General features: G+C 37.3%; 2 protein-coding genes across 2 annotated transcripts in view; one reads left to right on the top strand and one right to left on the bottom strand.

Annotated features, from left to right (window-relative positions):
* The first annotated feature begins 806 nt into the window (after positions 1-806).
* LOC107602009 (uncharacterized) lies at positions 807-3536 on the top strand. The gene is made up of 4 exons (XM_016294388.1): positions 807-1051; positions 1255-2211; positions 2332-2549; positions 2682-3536. Exons 1-4 carry the CDS (start codon positions 1037-1039, stop codon positions 2749-2751), a joined length of 1260 nt encoding a protein of 419 aa, XP_016149874.1. The 5' UTR covers positions 807-1036; the 3' UTR covers positions 2752-3536.
* Positions 3537-7234: 3698 nt separating this feature from the next.
* The window catches only part of parp8 (poly (ADP-ribose) polymerase family, member 8), a 47420-nt gene continuing 34364 nt past the window's right edge, over positions 7235-20290 (bottom strand). The window contains exons 10-26 of the mRNA XM_016294409.1: positions 17904-17970; positions 17690-17815; positions 15398-15980; positions 14277-14330; positions 13758-13853; positions 13140-13232; positions 12899-13024; positions 12176-12241; positions 11975-12042; positions 11659-11707; positions 10442-10554; positions 9747-9819; positions 9133-9202; positions 8917-8990; positions 8707-8776; positions 8366-8450; positions 7235-8151 (exon numbers count right to left, since the gene is read on the bottom strand). Of these exons, the coding sequence (XP_016149895.1) occupies positions 8049-8151; positions 8366-8450; positions 8707-8776; positions 8917-8990; positions 9133-9202; positions 9747-9819; positions 10442-10554; positions 11659-11707; positions 11975-12042; positions 12176-12241; positions 12899-13024; positions 13140-13232; positions 13758-13853; positions 14277-14330; positions 15398-15980; positions 17690-17815; positions 17904-17970 (1916 nt within the window). The 3' untranslated portion in view covers positions 7235-8048. The remainder of the gene's footprint in view (positions 8152-8365; positions 8451-8706; positions 8777-8916; positions 8991-9132; positions 9203-9746; positions 9820-10441; positions 10555-11658; positions 11708-11974; positions 12043-12175; positions 12242-12898; positions 13025-13139; positions 13233-13757; positions 13854-14276; positions 14331-15397; positions 15981-17689; positions 17816-17903; positions 17971-20290) is intronic.

Genomic DNA, 20290 nt, shown 5'->3' with positions numbered 1-20290 from the left:
TTTGAGACTTATATTAGGCTACATCTTGTCAAAAGGGGAATAATAGGACCCCTTTAAATAAAATGTGAATGGGCTTATGGTGGGATCTATTCTCAAGACTGCTTGTCCTCTGTAGGGTCGCAGGATACCCTGAGCAGTCCATCACAGGTGAACTAATTTTGACGGAAAGAATATTCTCAGGTCAGCATATAGTAATCTCTTTTGTCAGCTAAAAATGTGCAAAATTTTACTCAAGCAACGCAGTGTCTAGCGATGCGGGAGGAAGATCACTTGATCACAGGGAAAGAAAGTAGAAAGTAGGCTATATTATTCCTGTGGGAAAGGTCTTTGCACCTAAATCGACCTCTAGCTCCCTCTTGTGGTGCAAATGTTTTTCTACTTTATTATTAGTGAGTGTCTGCTGATTGAGGAATGCATAGGCCTACGTTTTCACTGTAACTGGTGGCAGTTTACTTTATTTAAAGTAGCTACTCTACTTTTGGTACTATTACAATCAGGATGGACTATATGCTTAATGATTTCTAAATGACATTCATTTGCAGCGTTTTGTTCAACTTCTTAAGTAGATGTAAATGTAAACATGCACTTTGATCAGTCATCGCAGATTTAGTTTCTAAACGCCTGGAAGCACGTGTAGTTACGCCCACTTTATACGGCGCCACAAGGGGGCGGGCCCGTTGAGATGGGCGAAAGCACCGTTTCTTTTTCGTTCCTTCTGGGCGGGTTTTGTTTTGAGTCGGCTTTGGGTTGGATTGTTTTCCAGGGACCTGGCAACCGATACTGAGCATGACTTCCTGCTGGAAAAAGTGAAACTAAAGCGCAGCGTGTGTACATTCAAAAAGTGTTAAAAGTGTTTTGAGTGACCCTGTGATATTGGACCAAACAAAAAGCGCTTCAACTTGTACTTCTCTTTTGAAAAGAATGCTTACCTTTTTTCTGAAACAAACGTATTGACTTACTATATGTAGTTCTTGGCTCGTTTTGTGCCCAGTTGATACTGTTTTGATTTCCCTGACAACTGAACGACGAGACGGAGATGAGCCTGCCACAGGTGAGTTTGCTAACCGTCGTGCTAAAACCCTGTCAGCGATGTTTTTCTTTATCATTTAAGAATTGAAAGTGATTTTGCTTTATTATAGTCTTTAATCGTAAGCGTGACGTCTGTCAGTTCTTTAAAAAAAGTCTGATTTTAAAACAAATTCATATACCCTGTTAATAAATCAGCTATGGTTATTATTTTCAAATTCCTTGCAGATATTTACTCGAGTGAGACTACTCCCGACAAATTCAGATTTAAGCAAACTTCACAGCAAGACTGTGAACCATAAATATGAAGATGTGAATGGTGTTGCCTGCAAGTCATTTCAAGAGGCTGAAGATATTTACAGGAAGAGTGTAATTGAGCAAACAGCATGTGATGGAAGTAGGGATCTAAGACAGGAGGAGAGACCAGCTCAAAGTGACTCCTTAGTAATTGAACCAGTTAAGGTTGATGACACTGTTATGTATTACATTGAAAAAATGAAAACTAAGGAACTTGACATAATTAAAAAAAGGAATGCAGTTATCATGAAGCAAGACAATAGATTTGTGACCTTTTTGTCTCAGTCTGGGAAGAGCCTTCATGCTCAGTTTGCACGAGAACAGTTTATAACATTATATCAAAAGATTGCAACAGGGCTGCAAACTCGGACATATTATTACAGTCCAGGAATTAATGTGCTTTGCCAAGCAGAATTTCCAGAACTGGTAATAACTCATAAAGATGAAAAGCGGTTTCAGCTGATTGGCAACTTCATTAGTCTCGAAAGATTTGAGACATTTTTGAATGGGAATACACCGAGATATTCACAGTACCAAACCCCAAATAATACAAAAGTCTATGAAACGCCTTCCAAGCAAAATGTGGAACAACAGAAATCAATAGACCAAGCCAAAGATGAAGCGTGTCCAATTTGTTTGGAACCACTCAAGACATCTGAATGCACAGTCTTGCCTAAATGTAAGCACAGATTTTGTAAAGACTGTTTGAAAAGAGCTTTCCAGTTGAAACCAACTTGTCCGATATGCGGAGAGATATACGGCAGTCTTACAGGGACACAACCCAAAGAAGGATCCATGACTGTCTCACGGGACAGCTCCTTTCTACCTGGATATGCAAAATATGGAACAATCGTAATTAGCTACCATATACCAAGTGGACGTCAGGGGGTGAGTTTACAAATACGATGAGGTGTTACACATTCTTCTGCTTTAAACTGTTCGGCATGAAAACAATCAGTTACACTTCTAAGTAGGAATGTTGTCTTTTGATTACCTCATACTCTACAGGATGAACACCCAAACCCAGGCATGCCGTACCAGGGTGCGTCCCGTATAGCTTACCTCCCTGACTCAACCGAGGGGAAGAAGGTACTGAAGCTTCTGCAGAGGGCATTCGACCAGCGACTCACTTTCACCATTGGACGCTCATCTACCACTGGACAGAACAATGTGGTGACCTGGAATGACATTCACCATAAGACGTCTCGTGATGGAGGGCCAACTTGGTAAGTAAACAGTTTGGGTGTTGTCAACATTTTTGTGTGGTTACCTTATCTCAGACAAGCCCTTTTATTTTTAGCACGGTTTAATCTATAATAATTGTCATAAGTGTTGTCATGATGTTTTTTTGTTTATAGTTACGGTTACCCAGATCCAGACTACCTCAAACGAGTACAAGACGAACTGAAAGCAAAAGGAATTGACTGATTATACAGACTGAACCTTGTAATCAATTCAGACACTATTATTACAACCAGCTGTCATATTTAAAACAAGGACAAGAATAAAGTAATATTGCAATCTTGTGATCACTAATCAAAGTATGGCAATTTGGGTTTTTTTTACAGGCATTCTTAATTTTTTATGTTTTTCTTAATGTTTTGAATGTATGAATCTCATGAAGCAGCATAAGAGAAACAGAGTTAGGGGCCATTCAAACAATGCATTTTTGCATTCCACTACATTGCTTTTTCTATGTAAACATGCTCTACACAGACATGTTTGACCATTGCTTTAATGTCTTTTGCAGTGTTACGTGCATGACATGGCATTTTAAAAACACCCCTAAGACAATTAATATGTAATGTACGCAGTATAACATGTTTGTGCTTTTAACTGTAAACCTTAGTTTCATGTCAGTATGATAGAGGATCACATCTACAGAAATCAGTTTTGTTTTAATCACCATTGCTATATTATATTGTGATTTTAGATTTCCTAATGGATGAACATGCAGATGAACATGCAGTGTGTATTAAGTTACAATAGAGACTCAGCAACAAAAAGGAACAAATATAAGTGTCTTTGATGGTAAAATTATATGAACTATTCCGAGAGACATTCACAGAGGTGAAACAACCGGTGATCATGAGAAACTTTAATCAAACCAAGAACATGTCATTTTAGTAACACTAAACCATTCCTATTGGTATCAGGCTTTTTAATATTACCTGAATTTTACCTGGATCATTTATTGTTTACCTTTGTTCAGATTTTGATGGGTTTTAGTATTTTTTAAATGGATGTATATATATATATATATGTGTGTGTGTGTGTATATATATATATATATATATATATATATACACACAAGTAGAGTATATATGCATGTAGTTTTTCAGTGTGTTTACCTGATGTATTTTCTGCATCAATCATTGTATTATTATGCAAAACAATAAAGAATTTCAAATAAAATGTTATCAAATTATACTTGAAATTAATGAAATTATTTCTGTTTATTGGGCATCAACCTAAATACATGCTGATCAAAACAACAGCCCACTACAAAGTCTATATTTGATAAGTTAGTGTTTTTTGGGTTTTTTTCCATTTGTGTGGTCTGACTGTCTTGGGCCTGGTTTCACAGACAGGGCTTAGACTAAGCCAGGATTAGGCCATAGTTCAATTAGGACATCGAAGTCATTTTTATTAACATGCCTTAGAAAAAACATTACTGATGTGCATCTTGATATAAAACAAAGGTACTGATACATATTTTAACATCGGTCAGTGCAAGTTTCTTTCAGTTGAAACAGCTCAGTTAATACTAATATATAATAAATATAATCTCAGAAAGATGCAACATTGCAGAAAGATTTACTGGTATTTAGGTATCTTGTACAACCCCAAATCAGAAAAAGTTGGGATATTTTGTAAAATGCAATTAAATCAATTAAGTGAATCTGTGTGTAATTCTCTTTAACTTTTATTCAATTGACAAAAGTACAAAGAAAAGATTTCCAAAGTTTTCACTGATCAACTTAAATGTATTTTTTAAATATAAACAAATTTTGATTTTGATGGCTGCAACACGCTCCAACAAAAAAGGTTCGGACAGAGGTTAAAAAAAAAAAAAGGAAGTGAAAAGGTTATAGAATATCCAAATTAAACGGTTTTAAAATAGTCCACAATAAGCAGGTGAATTGGTAATAGGTGAGGCTATGATGTTTGGGGTTATGGGGGGTATGGGGGTGCAGCAGAGCAAACGGTATGGGTGACTGGCATATGTACCAAGGTACCATTGACATGGAGACATATATTGGGATTGTACAGAAACACATACTGCCATCAAGATGATGTCTTTCATGGGAAGTCATATATGGTTACCCAGCGGGCACCTTGATATCAATTTGACATCAAATATTAGTCCAGACATGATCAAAATGCTGTAAGAATTTTAAATTCAGTTTAGACAGCAATGTCTTCCAGTTGTAATTGGGTGATAGGAATATAGGAAGTTAATCCCACACTGAAATTGGTTTAATGTAAATGTAGGCCAAAATGTTTGACGTTCAATTTACATCAAATCAACATCATGTCAAGTTTTGACCACTTTGATTTGCATATTTGACCTGGTTTTTGACGTCAATTTTTTATGCCAATTTGATGTCTTTTCAACATCAATCGCCACAGGGTATTAGATCAAGACAATGCCAGGTCTCATTCTGCATGTGCTACAATAGCGTGGTTTTGTAGACAGAGAGAGGATGTGCTTGACTGGCCTGCCTGCAGTCCAGATCGGTCTCCTATTGAAAATGCATGGCCCATCATGAAAAAAAGAATCAGACAATGACAACCATGGACTGGTGAACAGCTTAAGTCTTGTATCAAGCAAGCAAAAAATGTAACAATTAGAATCCTCAATAAATATTGTAATTAAAAGGAAAGTTGATGTGACACAGACGGTGTTAAACATGCCTCTGTCCCAACTTTTCTGGAGTGTGTTGCAGACATCAAAATCTGTTTATATTTACAAAATACTATTAAATTGGTCAGTGAAAACATTGGAAATATTTTCGTTGTATTTTTGTCAATTAAATAAAGGTTAAAGAAAATTAACTAATCACAGATTCTTGATTTTATTGCAATTTACAAAGCGTCCCAACTTTTTCTGATTTAGGGTTGTGCAAATAATAATATCAGTGACTTACCTGTGCCAAGTGTCCTGGCTTTTGGCCAACTGAAGTCAAGGATTAGCCTGTTCTAGCACTAATTTACAGAGGTACAGCTAAATTAGTACCATACAACATTTTATGAGAAAATCAACTATGGAATCATTTGTATTTGTGCTTCAGAGGACAGACACTTGAAATGTTGAATCAATTCTAGAACTCTATACAAATTTGCCATGCACTGCCTTTCCCCTCATAAACATATTCTGACTACATCTTAATGCTGTCAGCAGCCATTTTGAAGTTGATTTTAGGATGTTGTGAACTGGCCAGGCATTTCATGGTTGTAAAAAAAAAAAAGGAACGGCTGTGGAAAATGACTTTGGATCAAAGGTGAGCGAGGCTAGTAAGACTGGAGACTTCTGTGTATGAAATGGTATTTTGCAGTATTTATTTTCTTTCAGTTAGAAAGAAAAAAGACATGTCTGAATTATTGGCAAATCTGAATTTAATGAACATAAACAGATATATAAGCAACTATTTCCATAACTTGTAAAAAGCCAATAAGCTTGATCCGTTCGCAAAAGAAGGAACAAGTAAAAACATACTACAGAAAATATTTGGCCTCCTTGTTGCCATGGCATTATTTACACTATATACAGTATTTTCATATATGACAGTAGTCATATTTGCCATTAAATCCTTATCGATAAGGCACCAAATGCTAAGTAGCATGATCCTTTTTTTTTTAGCAAATTGTGCAGAAAATTTACAAAACTATAGAAACAGACCTATCACATATGAACATCGTCCATCTCAATGAAAACAAAATTAATAAAATAAGTTTCTGTTAGATGTTTTGCAACAGTTATACAATTATGAGTGTACATGCATGTAAGAACTAAACCCCAACTTAATCCTTTAAAGATATTTAAACAATATTTTATTAACCGATTAGATTGTGAATTTGAAGGGAATATTCAATATAATAAATCAGATTATTTAGTAATGACAAACTTGACAATACGTAAGGATTGCGTAAACTTTCACTTTAGATTTAATGTAATATTAAGCTGTTGCCATTCAATTGAATCTAAAAATGGAGTCAAATGGAATATATTGCAAGTGAACATCGTGTGAATTTACCAGTATTTCAGAGTTTCATGGAAAAATACAAAATACTTTTCTGCACACAATAATCAATACCACATATTTAATGTGCCCATATTTTAATAAAACCCATAATTGTGCCCATAAAAAGTGAGAAAAAAAAACTGTTGTGGTGCTACATCTTGACTTCATGTAAAAATTGCATTTCCTTGTATAGTATTTGTAATACAATTGAATTAACTTTAACGAAATGTGTTGCCTTTATGCACAGATTCCTAATATCTATATTAGGTGATCACTCTCAAAAAAGATTGAGTGATTTTAATGATCAAACAATTTAATGTTTAGAAAGTAATGTTAACCACACAGGTGTCTAAACATCGCTATAAAGAATTGCAAAAACAGAATACTCACACATTTGAACCTTCTGTTAATGCATTACAACGTATAAACAACAAGCAGCAAACACTTATTCTGCCTTAAAATCACCTTACAAAAAATATTTATTTTGAAATATTCAAAGATATTTCACAATTGGGTGCCGATTTTCCTCCTTTATCAAAAATTCTATAATCATACCAAGGAAAACAAATTATCTGAAAATGTAAGGAAATCAGCATGCATCTTATGTTTCGCTGTTGCTGCCGCATACATACAGTCCTTTCATTTTTTGTATTTTTAATCTTACTTTTTGTTCATACTTGGTATAGTCACTTATCAATGAAAATGTTACAGCAATACCGTTGGTTTAAAACCATGATGTTAATGAAGTGGCAGGTTGAGTAAATCTGGGAAAATCCTAAACTGAGGTCTTTAGAAATTGTAAACGGACAGCTACTCTCAGGTAGCATAAAATATTAGCTGTAGCTCAGGGATTTTGTTTTTAAGCTACACTTGTCAAAGCTCCATCAGCTGCAAATGCAGTCAACATCAGGAGTTGCTCGCTTGTGTTCAGCACTTGTCAAACAATAAATATGTCTGTCTTTGAAAGGCATTTAAGATTATATGGAAGTTTGAAACAACTATCATACATTAAGAAAAATAAAGTGCATATACAGTAGACCCCTTTTGTATACACAAACTAATGTACTTTAACAAGTACAACTCTTAGTAAACAAGGTCAGATGGAACATATCCTCACAGGAATATTGTATTTTCTCCAGGAAAGTCTCAAAATACTGTATTCTTCAAAGTGTTTCATTTTTTGTATTCTTTACAAAAAATAAGTAGTCCATCAGTTGAACTGAAAGACGTACCGTGCTCTTTCAAAATGTACCTTGTATTTAGAAACTTAGCAAAATGTTAATAGTTTGAATAGCCATGTAAATATGCATGTATCCCAGGGGAACAGTAGAAATAGTGTATTCTGAAGACTTGAGCGAATATCCTTTTTGTTCTGTGTGTGTTTGTGGTTACCAAAAATACCTATGGTACTGGCCTCCTACGCTCAAATGTCCAGCTTTGGGAAAGAGGTCAAGGCAGCGGTATTGTGTTCAAACTCTTTCATCCAGTAGCCGTTTGATTGCCGATGACTCGCAGGATCTCCTTATGAATACCAGGGTCCTGTGTGTTTATACTTGTGTCACCTACCTGCCCGTCCTCATAACTAGTTCACAAGTGGTTGAATGGGGGAAAAGAAAAAAAAACAGAGACTTTCAGTTTGATTTTTCTGCTATTATTTAGATGTAATATCAGATCAGTGCTGCTTTTTATGTTCTGATGGAATGAATGCATTCAATATATGATACACAATATTTTACAGATACACGTTTAGCAACAGGAACAGATACATATGCTGAGATAGACATAACTGTACTTACACAAAGAAAAAACGTGTGCAGACATTATCTGTATTTGGAACTACCCAGATGTCCCCATGCTTGTGCAGGTCTGGAGATGTAATAACTGTTACATATATATATATAAAAAAAAAGTGATTATTAACATGACAAAGATTACAGATGATGATATAAATGTGTGTTAAATGTGTACCTTCACATAAGGCTATGCATTTAAGGTTGCGGCTCTGCAGAAACTGGGGGTTTTGGCCTTTCTTCTGTGACTGAAAGCAAAAAAAGAAAAATGTGGATCATATTTCAGGGTTCAGGATGCCAAGAATTTAAAGATAATAATGACTGTGTCAATTGATTGGGGGGTGTACCTTCACATAAGGCTATGCATTTAAGGTTGCGGCTCTGCAGAAACTGGGGGTTTTGGCCTTTCTTCTGTGACTGAAAGCAAAAAAAGAAAAATGTGGATCATATTTCAGGGTTCAGGATGCCAAGAATTTTTTTTTTTTTTTTTAGGAAAGATAATAATGACTGTGTCAATTGATTGGGGCGGGGGGAAATAGTAGTACTAAAAAAAGTACCTGCAAATGAATATTGGACTTGTTGGCAGCGTTTTCATCTTTTGAAGCAACTTTCTGCTGTTTTTTATTCATCCCTTTGGGGGGAAAAGTCACAGTTATGTCAAGCAATTACACATGCAACACGTTTTTACATTTTTTGTTGTATTGTAATCATGTAGAAAGCACAGGAAACATTGGTATCAAAAAATAAGTTTTTGCTCATAAAGGTTTTAAGACCTGAGTAGCCAAAGGATATGCTTGATAATGGACTGAGATAGATTCCACTCCCATAGATAGCGCCATGGAGCTGCAACCAAGACAATAATTCAGTATGGCACTGAGTTAAATCATCTGTTTACTTCTCAAAAGGTGAAATACGTCTGCTGAAATACCCAGTAACCTCGTACAGGGTACACAGCTAGATGAAAAAAGACATTTAAGTTCTATATTTTGTTCTAAGAAACATCTAGTAAATAAGCCTCTTACCTATTAATTTCCTTCTTACATAAATTTAGAGATGTGGTGTAAAAAGGTCATTGTATCATTAGTCTGCTCAGATGTTTAAGAGGTTTACATAATGCATTATGCACACACACACACACACACATATACATATACATTATATATATATATATATATATATATACATACACACACATACATACACACACACACTATTATATCTTACTACATCTATTTCCACTGTATTGAAAAAAATCAGCTTCATCTACACTTCATCCCAGCTTAATTACATTAAAAACATATTTCCCTTCAACCCTTTTTATGATTGGTCTCTTTAAAGAATCAGATACTGTGGGTAAAGCATCTGCATTATAATTAAATGTAAGTACCTGAAGCCTCGTGTTTGATGCCACGACTAAACCATTCCTCAAAATGGAGTGCCAGTTTTCTATGTGTGATCCACTGAAAGTGAGAGGGAGAAAGAGTCAGTCAGTTTGTCTTTTTAAAGCTGGAAAATCAACAGCTAGTGTTCTCAAGTCAGCAAGAAACCTCATGCCTGAACAGCTGTGGCTTTAATTAGATCTGTGCAAAAGACAGATTTGAATTCTATGACTCCTTCAAGATATAGTTTGCTGCAAAGCTGAATAACAACTGAACTAGTTAAGACAGCTGAAACTGATTTCCTTTTATTGTGACAATGAAATGCACTTCCAAATTTAAAATATTTATTATTAGTGGACATAATCACAATGCCATGAAGCATTTAAAAGTAAGAAATTATTGCTTTTCTGTTATGTTTTGCAGTCCAAACCAGGCTTGTGGCATCTACAACATTTGTTCAGCACACCCACAGACTATTCACAGACTGCACACATTCACGCTGCACACAAAACTGCCAAGCACTTGCCAAAAAATTATAAGCTCCAGCCGGACAGATTTTGTAATATAATTAGGGACCAGATAAAACACATTTTCCTTAAGCCTTGTTGTACCCTAATCATGAATTTATGAATTTGTAATGATGTGGGTCAGATTTGCAATTTCTTAGGTAAATGCTGTATTGGCTGTTTAAAATGGAACTCACTGGAAAGCAAAGGTACTCTCAAAGAGGCCTTTGGCATCTCTGAAGTTGGATTCTTTGGCTGGTGGACTGCTGAGCAGGAGGAACTGATGGGGTGTGTGCATGAACTTCAGTTGCTGTTGTGAGAAAAACAAGATGAAAGAGCATACACTTGAGATGTTAAGCCTTAATCATTTTACCTTAATCATGAGACATTGAAGACGTCCTGTGAATTTAAAACTGTCTTTAGGAATACAGAAGAACTGAAAGATGGTTTCTAAAGGAGTCATGGTTTTTTCTTAGGGGGGTAATGCCAGTTAAGCCGCTTTTCCACTGCGTGGTATGGCTCGGCTCGCTTTACTTTGGCTCGGTTTGCTTTTCCACTGCAGTGTAGTACCGCTTCACAGCAGGGCCGATTATAGACTGATCATTATAGTTGCACCGCCACCTCGTCTACTGGCCACGATACAGCCATTTCTTTTCTCAAGTTGCGTGTGACGGTCGTTTAAAGCAAGTAGTTTTAAAAAAAGTTTTGCAAACAAATGATACTGTGGTGGCTGTTGCGGACTATTTAAATCTAGCAGGTTTGGTGTCTTGTGTTGCAAATCCAATGACGCTGGAAGTGACGATTCTCTCTGACCAATCAGTGACCTGCAGTGTTTACATGTCACATTTTAGTATCGGTACGGCTCGCTTGGAACATCAACCGAGGTGGCACTAAAAAAGTACCAGGTACTAGGTACAGTACACAGTGAAAAAAATCCCAAAAGTGAGCCATGGCATGCAGTGGAAAAGAGCCATTAGTCTAACGGTGCGTTTCCACTGGCACGTATCGAGCGCAGCGGAGCGAGCGTTTTCAATTAATTCCTATGGAAGTTGAGCTTAAACGCTCGCGCGGTGTATTATGGGATTGAAAGCAGCGCGGAGAAGCATCAAAAAGATTGGGCATTCCTCGACTTTATGCAAATGTCGACAACCAATCGCTGTGAAAGGAAGAAGATGAAACATAAACAGGGTGTTTTTCAGAGGCATGCTCTGCCCTAAATTTGACACGCCCCAAAGCAGTGGCGTTGTAGCGTTGCCAGTGGCACGGAGCGCAGATTTGCCGCTGTAGTGGAAACGCAGCGTAACCCTGATCATCTTAATCTAGAACTAGAATGTTCACATTCTTGTGGCATTTGATAGCAGAAATTTTAAGGGAAATCATTACAAATGCTTAATAAGACAGATACAAGACTTACTCTAGTAACAGGAAGCTTCACTATGTGTGATCTGTTACTGGAAATCACCCTGTTAAGAAAATGGATTTATCAGCCATGTTATATACCCCATTAGGTTTGAAACCCTCCACTGCAGGAATGCAGACGTATTTAAATATATGAGTAATTGTTCATCACATGATCATACTGACTGTCCCAGGTAGTACAAAGATGGATGTACACACACACACTCCATGACTATGTAATCAGAGCTATTACGAGAGCTGACCATCACATTTACACATCATTAAAATGCAGGAGTGGAGTAGAAAATGACTGAAGTGTCATTCTGTCATACCACTGCAGCAGTGGATGAGCCAGGGGATCATGCTTGTCCATTTGTTTCTTTATCTCCAGGTATGGAGCCTGTGCAGAAGAAATGTCAACGGTCAACATGGTATTACATTTTGGCAAGTTTATTTTAATTGACTGATGGCCTTAAAAACAATAACAATCACAGAAAAAAAACATGCTTTTGTTGCAAAATTCAACTTAATACCTGGGTCATTTCTCTGATAGATGCGATACTGTCAAGTGCTCTCATCACTCGGTCATAGTCCTTTTTCTGAAGAAGAACTCAAACAATCAATGTAATATTCCTTTCTGAATAGCAGGATTACACTAAAGCACTGGTTCTCAAACCTGTCCTGAAGTGCGTCCCAAATCGCGTACTTATGCACTATTCTATGATGTTTTGTAGTACAAATAGTCCGAGTAGAGTGTTCACACTGAAAATTCCAAAAATAAAAAGTGCACTTTAAATACCCGGATGATGCACTTAAATAACCAAAAAAACGAAGTGTGGAATGTTTGACACTTTATGCACTGAACTGTCGCAGCTTTAATTACGTAGCAAAGGGGGAGGGGCTATCAGACTCTGATTATGAATGACAAAATAACCTTGTATAATTCATACACTACATGGCTGAGTACATAGTGCTTAAGTGCATAGTGTATGAGTGCATAGTGTATAGTGCATCATTTGGGATGCAGCTCTGGAGTACCCCGAGCCCTGCACATTTTGTATGTCTCCCTCATCTATCACACCTGATTCAACTCATCAGCTCATTAGTGGAGACTGCAAGACCTGAAGTGGGTGTGTCAGATATAGGGAGACATACAAAATGTGCAGTGCTGGGGGTACTTCATGGAGAGGTTTGAAAACCACTGCACTAAAGAGACAGGGTAAGCTAAAGCTAATTGCTATTAGTGTTTTAAGTACCCTGGGGTTGAAGGCAAGTGCTTGTGAGTCATTGGGATCCACCACAGAGGGATATGGCTCAAAAATGACAACTTTCCTCGGAGACTCCAGCGCAGATCGGCACATGGAGACCAGTAAGTCTACTACCTGTAGTCACAAACAGAAATTGTTAAGGTATTTGGCTAGAAACACGGTATCTTCTGTGCAAAATGACTGTATGAGTGCTTACAGTTGCATATGTCTATTTTGTTTGCTTGTGTACCTGAGCACCAGTGGCAATCTCATCAGCAGCCTCATTCATGACCCCTAACGTTTGGAAGGCGAATACACATAACTCTCTCTCACACACTGTGGGCTGCAGGACACATTATAAAAAAGATCATTAGAAGTGAAATGCTATTATTAATCCAGAATTAATCTAATCACAATTAGCATGAATTGGCTCACGTTTAATGATTTTAATGAAATATTATGCATAACCATTAATATAAGAATAATATGGCGGAATAATATGGAAAAAGAAAATGGTCTTTGTGACATAAAAACTTAAGATATGAAGTTAATTTCTAAATATGTTGATGGTAAATTCAAAAATATAATAAAACTTGTATTCATTAAGAATGCATTCAATTGATCAAAAGTGACAGTAAAGTCATTACATTACGCAATATTTCCATTTGAAATAAATGTTTTTTACTGTCTTTTCGATCAAACAATGTTCTTTTAAAAACATTAGAAAATCTTACTAAACCCAAAATTTTGAATGGTAGTCTACTGTATACTTTAAAATACATGCGATCACAGGTGTCTTCAATAATTCATTCCAAAGTATTCACACCATTCACCAATCCAAGATTGCTAGTAGAGCAAACAGACTTACTCTGAGCATTGGTCCATTTTGGAACACGTGAGGTTCATCGCAGACCACACAGAACTCATTCAGTACAGGGATACGCTGTTCTGCATACTCCATAGTCTGCAATTACACATCAGGTCAACGCATATGCATCTGTTCAGTAACATTTCACCCCTCTGTAACAGTAATATAGCATCAGCAGCTGCCAGAAGAGCTCCACCAAAACCCTAATACAAATTAAAAGGACAGTTCACTAAAAAAGAAAATATTTTCATCATGTTTGAAACATCTGGAATGACTTGATGGTGAGTAAACAACGTTAGAATTTTTCCTGAAATATTTTATGTAACTTTGGTCACAAGAATACTAATGACTGGAGAATGTCAACTACTGCAACCAATCACATGCCCTCAAGCTCAGTTTGCTTCAGGAAAGGATTTTGCATGTATTTGCAAGTGAAAGAGTTGTATTATTCCAACCCCAAATACTGTTTGATTAATGAATTTAGGCAAAGGGGGAAATGTAGATTTTATTTTTTTTTACCTGAACAAGGAAGCCTCTGTCTCTGACTGGAATGGATTTGGCGCCGATGTTTGGCTACTCAAGAAAACAGAAAAAAAGTTTGAACTCTTTTGAACTCAAAAGTTTGAAATTCTGTTAAATAATGCTTTCATGTCCAAAACACTCTGGTGTATGCAAATGTCCAAGGATGTTATACTTTTCTTATTTTCCATAATCATTTATACATTAGGAGTTATTCTTTATGGTTATTTTTGTTGTTACTCTTCATTATATTCATATTACTGTTTTATGTTAGGTATATATTCATTTATTCTTTATTCATATATATTCCATTTATAATCATATTCTGTAGACGTAGGATATATTTTCTGGTCTGACATATAAAAGGTACATTTTGTTATGGTAAAAGGATGTTTTGGTAAGATGTTGAGTGCCTTTTGGAAATATTTTTATATGAAGAATGTTCTCTGAATTTGCTTTCTGTGGTACTAAATGTTCTTTCCAAGAGCTGGTATTTGCAAGATGTTATTTGAAGATTGCTTAACTCTGCTGTTTCTGCTCAAAGGGTGTAAAATCACAACTCGTATCTCTATTTTTATCTGACCTACTGCATTTTAACAGGTCATGTCAACGTGACCTAGTCCTGTACTTAATTCAACTTAGGTGGGGGAAATATTTGACAATACGTAGATAATGACACAATGGATAAAGTCCTGACATTTATGAGTCAGACATAAACATCTGGTGATATTGTAAGAGGATGCAAGTTCTCCTGTGTGTATATATATATAGTACATGCTGCAAAGGCCTTTGTCTCTTTTCTTCTACAAGGATTATTATACTCAGATGCTTAGATACTCAGATTAGTAGAATATACTCGATTCGAATTTTGTGTTCTTTTAATCTTTTTCTTTCATTTTAATTTTTTCATTATTACCATCTTCTGTTATTGTTATCATTTATGATTTTATATTCAAATAAAATACAACTTCATTGAAAGACTTCATCTGCCTGGATCTCACTCGATCAGGTGTCACTGACCAAAGCCAAACCAAACAGCCAATCAAATTAGGCAAATCCTAATTTATTATGTAATCTCAAGGAAGTATTTGCATACGACGCAATCCCAACGCAATCCTTACCTGAGGTGTGGAAGAGAGTGATGGGGCCAAGATGCCAATTAGCCCTGAGGTAAGGGAGAGGCGTCTGCTCTCAGTGCCAGGCTCTTTAAAGATGTCACCTTTGCCCATCTTGGTGCTGCTGGAGTAGGACCTGCTGAGCAGACGATGGTGGTGCTTCAGGCCATCCAGCTCTTCAGTCCGCACACTGCCTGAGCAGGAGCGTCCCAGGAGCCGGTGGGGCTTCAAAGCACCACCATCGCTACTGCCAGCAGCGTGTTCGCAGCGAGGCTCTGCCATGCTCGACCGCGGCGACAGTTTATGAGACCGCAGCGGCGGGCAGTCCTCCGGTTTAACAGCGGTCGAGCAGGGCCTTGGCAGCAGCCGGTGGGGCTGCTTGAGGGGCTCATGTTGCTCCATCCGCGGGTCGCTGGAGAGAGAGTGGCCCAGAAGCTTGTGCGACTTGCTGACACAGCAATCCATTTCTGGCTTGACCGTGCTTGAGCATGTTCGCCGTAACAGACGGTGGGACTTTGACACGCCATCCTGCTCAGGTTTGAGCTTCTTTTTGCTCTTCACACAGCCAGGAGGAGGGTAGCTGGGGGATCTGAGTTTGCACAAGCACAGCACATTAATCAAACAATGTGAATTAAGGAACACAGAAAGATGTTATGCAATTACGCTTGTGCAAATCCTGCACATTTCAAAATGCTTCATTGGCTGATTTACACCATTTCATTTTTCATGTTGAGGTCTGCATAGTTCGCAGTGGGGATGTGCGTTTCTTGCACTAATGAATTACAGTAGGTTGAGTTGGAGTTAATGAGATACAAAGCATTAAGCATTGTTGACAAACTGCTTTACCATTTTTCAGCATCTTTCATTTCTGGATAATTTTATTTTTCATTTAAAAACACACACACACACACACACACACACTGGTTAAGTCATTCACATTTCTGGATAATTTTATTATTCATTTAAAAAAAAAAACACGCACACACACACACACACACACAGGTTAAGTCATTCAGGTAAGATTTACTCTATGATTTTAAACTGCCAATCCCATGGCTACATTCTTAGTCAATTTAATCAAAATTACAGTCCGGTCTTCTCCATCTTGGAGTCTTTCCAATTCAATGAAACATCAGATTTGTGTCTACTGTTCGAACAGTTTGACTCATCATAGGGCCACTCATTAGAATATATCAGCTCTTATGTCTCAGAATCTCCAGCTGGTCTAATAAACACAGAGATCATGAAGCTGGCATACTTGTTAGCTTAAAAGTAAATGCTGGTCCTGAAGACATAAGTTTAGCCTATTCACACCAAATGTGAAATGATCACCAAATTTACTCATATATGTGACCCTGGACCACAAAACCAGTCATAAGGGTCAATTTTTCAAAACTGAGATTTATCTGAACGCTGAATAAATAAACTTTCCATTGATGTATGGTTTGTTAGGATGGGACAATATTTGGGCGAGATACAACTATTTAAAAATCTGGAATCTGAGGGTGCAAAAAGAATCAAAATATTGAGAAAATAAAGTGCCTTTAAAGTTGTCCAAATGAAGTTCATAGCACTTCATATTGCTAATCGAAAATTAAGTTTTTATATATTTACGGTAGGAAATTTACAAAATATCTTCATGGAACATGGTCTTTAATTAATATCCTAATAATTTTGGGCATAAAAGAAAAATCGATAATTTTGACCCATACAATGTTTTTTTGGCTATTGCTACAAATATACCCCAGAGACTTAAGACTGGTTTTGTGGTCCAGGGTCACATATGCTGATTGGCATACAAATTTACTCCAGTACAACAGAGGGCAAAAAACATCTTTCTCTATGGACGGTTATTTAAAAGAAGCCTTGTATTCGAATTACAATTACTTTTTTCCCCATAATTTTTCTAATTGTACAAACCCAGTCAAACAAATGAACCACAGAAGAGAACACAAACAAGTTTAAGAGTAAGGTTAAGACTGGTTTAAACTTCTTAAGAGAATCATGATTCAGTGTATGAAAAACAATGTAACAAAAATAGTGTCTGAAATGGCAAAGTAACGGCATGTACAAAGCAGAAACAGCAATATGCAAGAACAGAAATAAGTTCTTGAAAGAGTTTTTAAGCATTTTAATGTGTGTGGTTAATTAAACATGTTAACATTCACCAGAAGCAACCAATTTTCTTGGTGAACAGTCCTGGGTTTAAAAGAGCTACAAAGGGGGATATAAAACTCAGGACTAGGGTTGGCCTGTATCTGATTAAAAGTCTAGCACTGATGTGACTTTTATTCTCACCTGCGTAGAGTTGAAAAAATGTGCAGGGGAGACTTCACCTTCTTATCTGTTTGCTTTTTGCTGTGTGGGCTGAGTTTATCTTTGCTCTGACACTTCCACTGCTGTGTGACAAAGGTTTGCATTATCCTGCCAAGAGACAACACACTCATGAAGTTCAATGACACTAGAAAACCCTATATAACACTGGACACAACATTTTCCAGTAGTTTCTTACTTTTTCAACTGATGTCCAAGTCCAAATCTGTCTTTTGAAGACACTTGAAAGACATCGACAGTGGGAACTAGAAACAGGACATGATATTCTCAATGAGAAAGGTATTGCAAAACGAAGTACCACATATTGTAACCATTTGCTACAGCCGTTTGATTAAGCCATCAAAGCGCATCAGAGGTTTTTAAAACACTGGAACTGAAGGTCACTCTGATATGAGCCTCTTGTGATAAGCAATATCTTGGCAAGAGAACAAGTGAAGGCATTACAGCCATGTCCAAGTAACTTCTCTCCTGCAATCTGAACTGAAGTGACCATGTAATTCTGAACAAATCTACAATCAACAGAGAGAGCTCAGTGCAAAGATACTCAGACAACTCTCACTGACAAGAACAAGTCATATTGCTTTTGTGCAAAAGTAACATGGGGAAAAAAACTAACAAGGTAAGTTGGCCAAACTAGTCTAGTGCTGTTGTCAGGAAAATTATTTGCATGATTTTCTTATAGAGGTGTTAACCGTTTTATACGTTTAACAAAGTTCAATAAAAATCTATGAACCACTGGTTGGGAATCATTACAATAGTCCTTAGTCAGGCTAGCACCACATTTAAAGGTCCCCTGAAATGCTTAGAAACACGCAGCGTTACTCTATATGTTGACGTCATTTTAACTGAAACAGGAAGACAGGGCGTGACATATCAAGCAGCCCCACCCCTTTTTAAAATGGCCAATAGCGTTTGTTTATATCACAGCTTGGGCTAGAGCCGTTCAGAGCCGTTGAGCTACGTAAAGCCGCATTTGACAGGGTATGCCAGCCACAATCTCATCTATATTGCTATAAAATATAGCATTCTGTGTAGAATTCAAATAGCTCCGATACATGTTGTGGTCTGCGCCGACTTGCACATGTGATCAGCTCCGTGCTATCGTGTCTCTGGACCGGAGCAGAGTGTGTGTGTGCGCGGTGCGGTGGTTAGCGTGATACAGCGCGAAACCAGACTTATTTTTTTCCTCAATGGAAAGCATATTTACACTGTTTTAATCATTCCCTGTCTTGGGCTAGAGCCGTTCAGAGCCGTTGAGCTACGTAAAGCCGCATTCGACAGGGTATGCCAGCCACAATCTCATCCATATTGCTATAAAATATAGCATTCTGTGTAGAATTCAAATAGCTCCGATACATGTTGTGGTCTGCGCCGACTTGCACATGTGATCAGCTCCGTGCTATCGTGTCTCTGGACCGGAGCAGAATGTGTGTGTGCGCGGTGTGGTGGTTAGCGTGATACAGCGCGAAACCAGACTTTTTTTTTTCCTCAATGGAAAGCATATTTACACTGTTTTAATCATTCCCTGTCCCCTATATAGTGCACTACGTGCCATTCACTATACAGGAAATACTAATTCTGTGGACAAGTGACCGATTTCAGCCGCGACTTCAGCGTCTATTTTATAGTGTAGGGGATTCTAGAGAGCATTTGATTGGACAGAAAATTTGATGAGAAGCTGAAGTACGATGTGACGGCAAAAAAATCGTTGAGATGTTTTGGTGGAAGTGACGAACTGCAAGCTTTAAATGCTTATATCTTCTAAATGCGAATTTTGTCACTGTTTTGGAGCACACTGCCTTATAGATAACCTTAAGACTAACATATTGATACTAACACCCAAAAAACTTTAATTTTGATATCATGGGGACTTTAAGTTTTGACAGGAATGAAAATGAAGCTGTGAGGGATAGAAATACAGTGCGTTCAATGGATTGTACTGTTGTTTAACAGACTTTTTAAAAGACTTTTTAGCAGACAAAAACTCCATTAAATGGTTTTGATTAGGGATGCACCGATACCGATACTGGTATCGGTATCGGCCCGATACTGAGCTCATGTACTCGCATTCGTTAAAATGCCCTGATACCAAACGCCGATACCACACAGCATGTGATAAGTGCCATATTCAGACAAAGAAACAGACAACAGAATGGAGTTATTAGAGATTAAAGATGTCTACGAAGTATATGTATGCAATGAATATAAAACATTCAGTATTAATGCCTGTATAGCTGATTTGCGCCAGCTGGTAAGCAAATCACGCTGAGTGGATTGAGCACGCAGCGGCGCGAGCTTGTCGAGTGAATATCCCTTTCTCACAGACATCACTGGAAAGTTTGTCAAAAAGAAGTAAGTAAAACAACGCACAAGTTACTTAATGGTAGGGAGGGAGGGAGAGCAAGAGAGAGAGAGAGAGAGAGAGAGAGCATTTCTGTTGTGTGATCTTTATTGATGTTCGCTCACTTAGCATGCATCATTTGGATTAAAACTAAATCGTAAATATAAGACAATTTATAGGGGCATTCACTATAAACGTCATTTATTTTCACCCTTAAGCATACA

This window comes from Sinocyclocheilus grahami, unplaced genomic scaffold (genome assembly GCF_001515645.1).
Source record: "Sinocyclocheilus grahami isolate Dianchi unplaced genomic scaffold, SAMN03320097.WGS_v1.1 scaffold317.1, whole genome shotgun sequence".
Classification (NCBI taxonomy): domain Eukaryota; kingdom Metazoa; phylum Chordata; class Actinopteri; order Cypriniformes; family Cyprinidae; genus Sinocyclocheilus; species Sinocyclocheilus grahami.
Note: the sequence above shows the minus strand (reverse complement) of the source record. Positions and strands in the feature narration are given on the sequence as shown.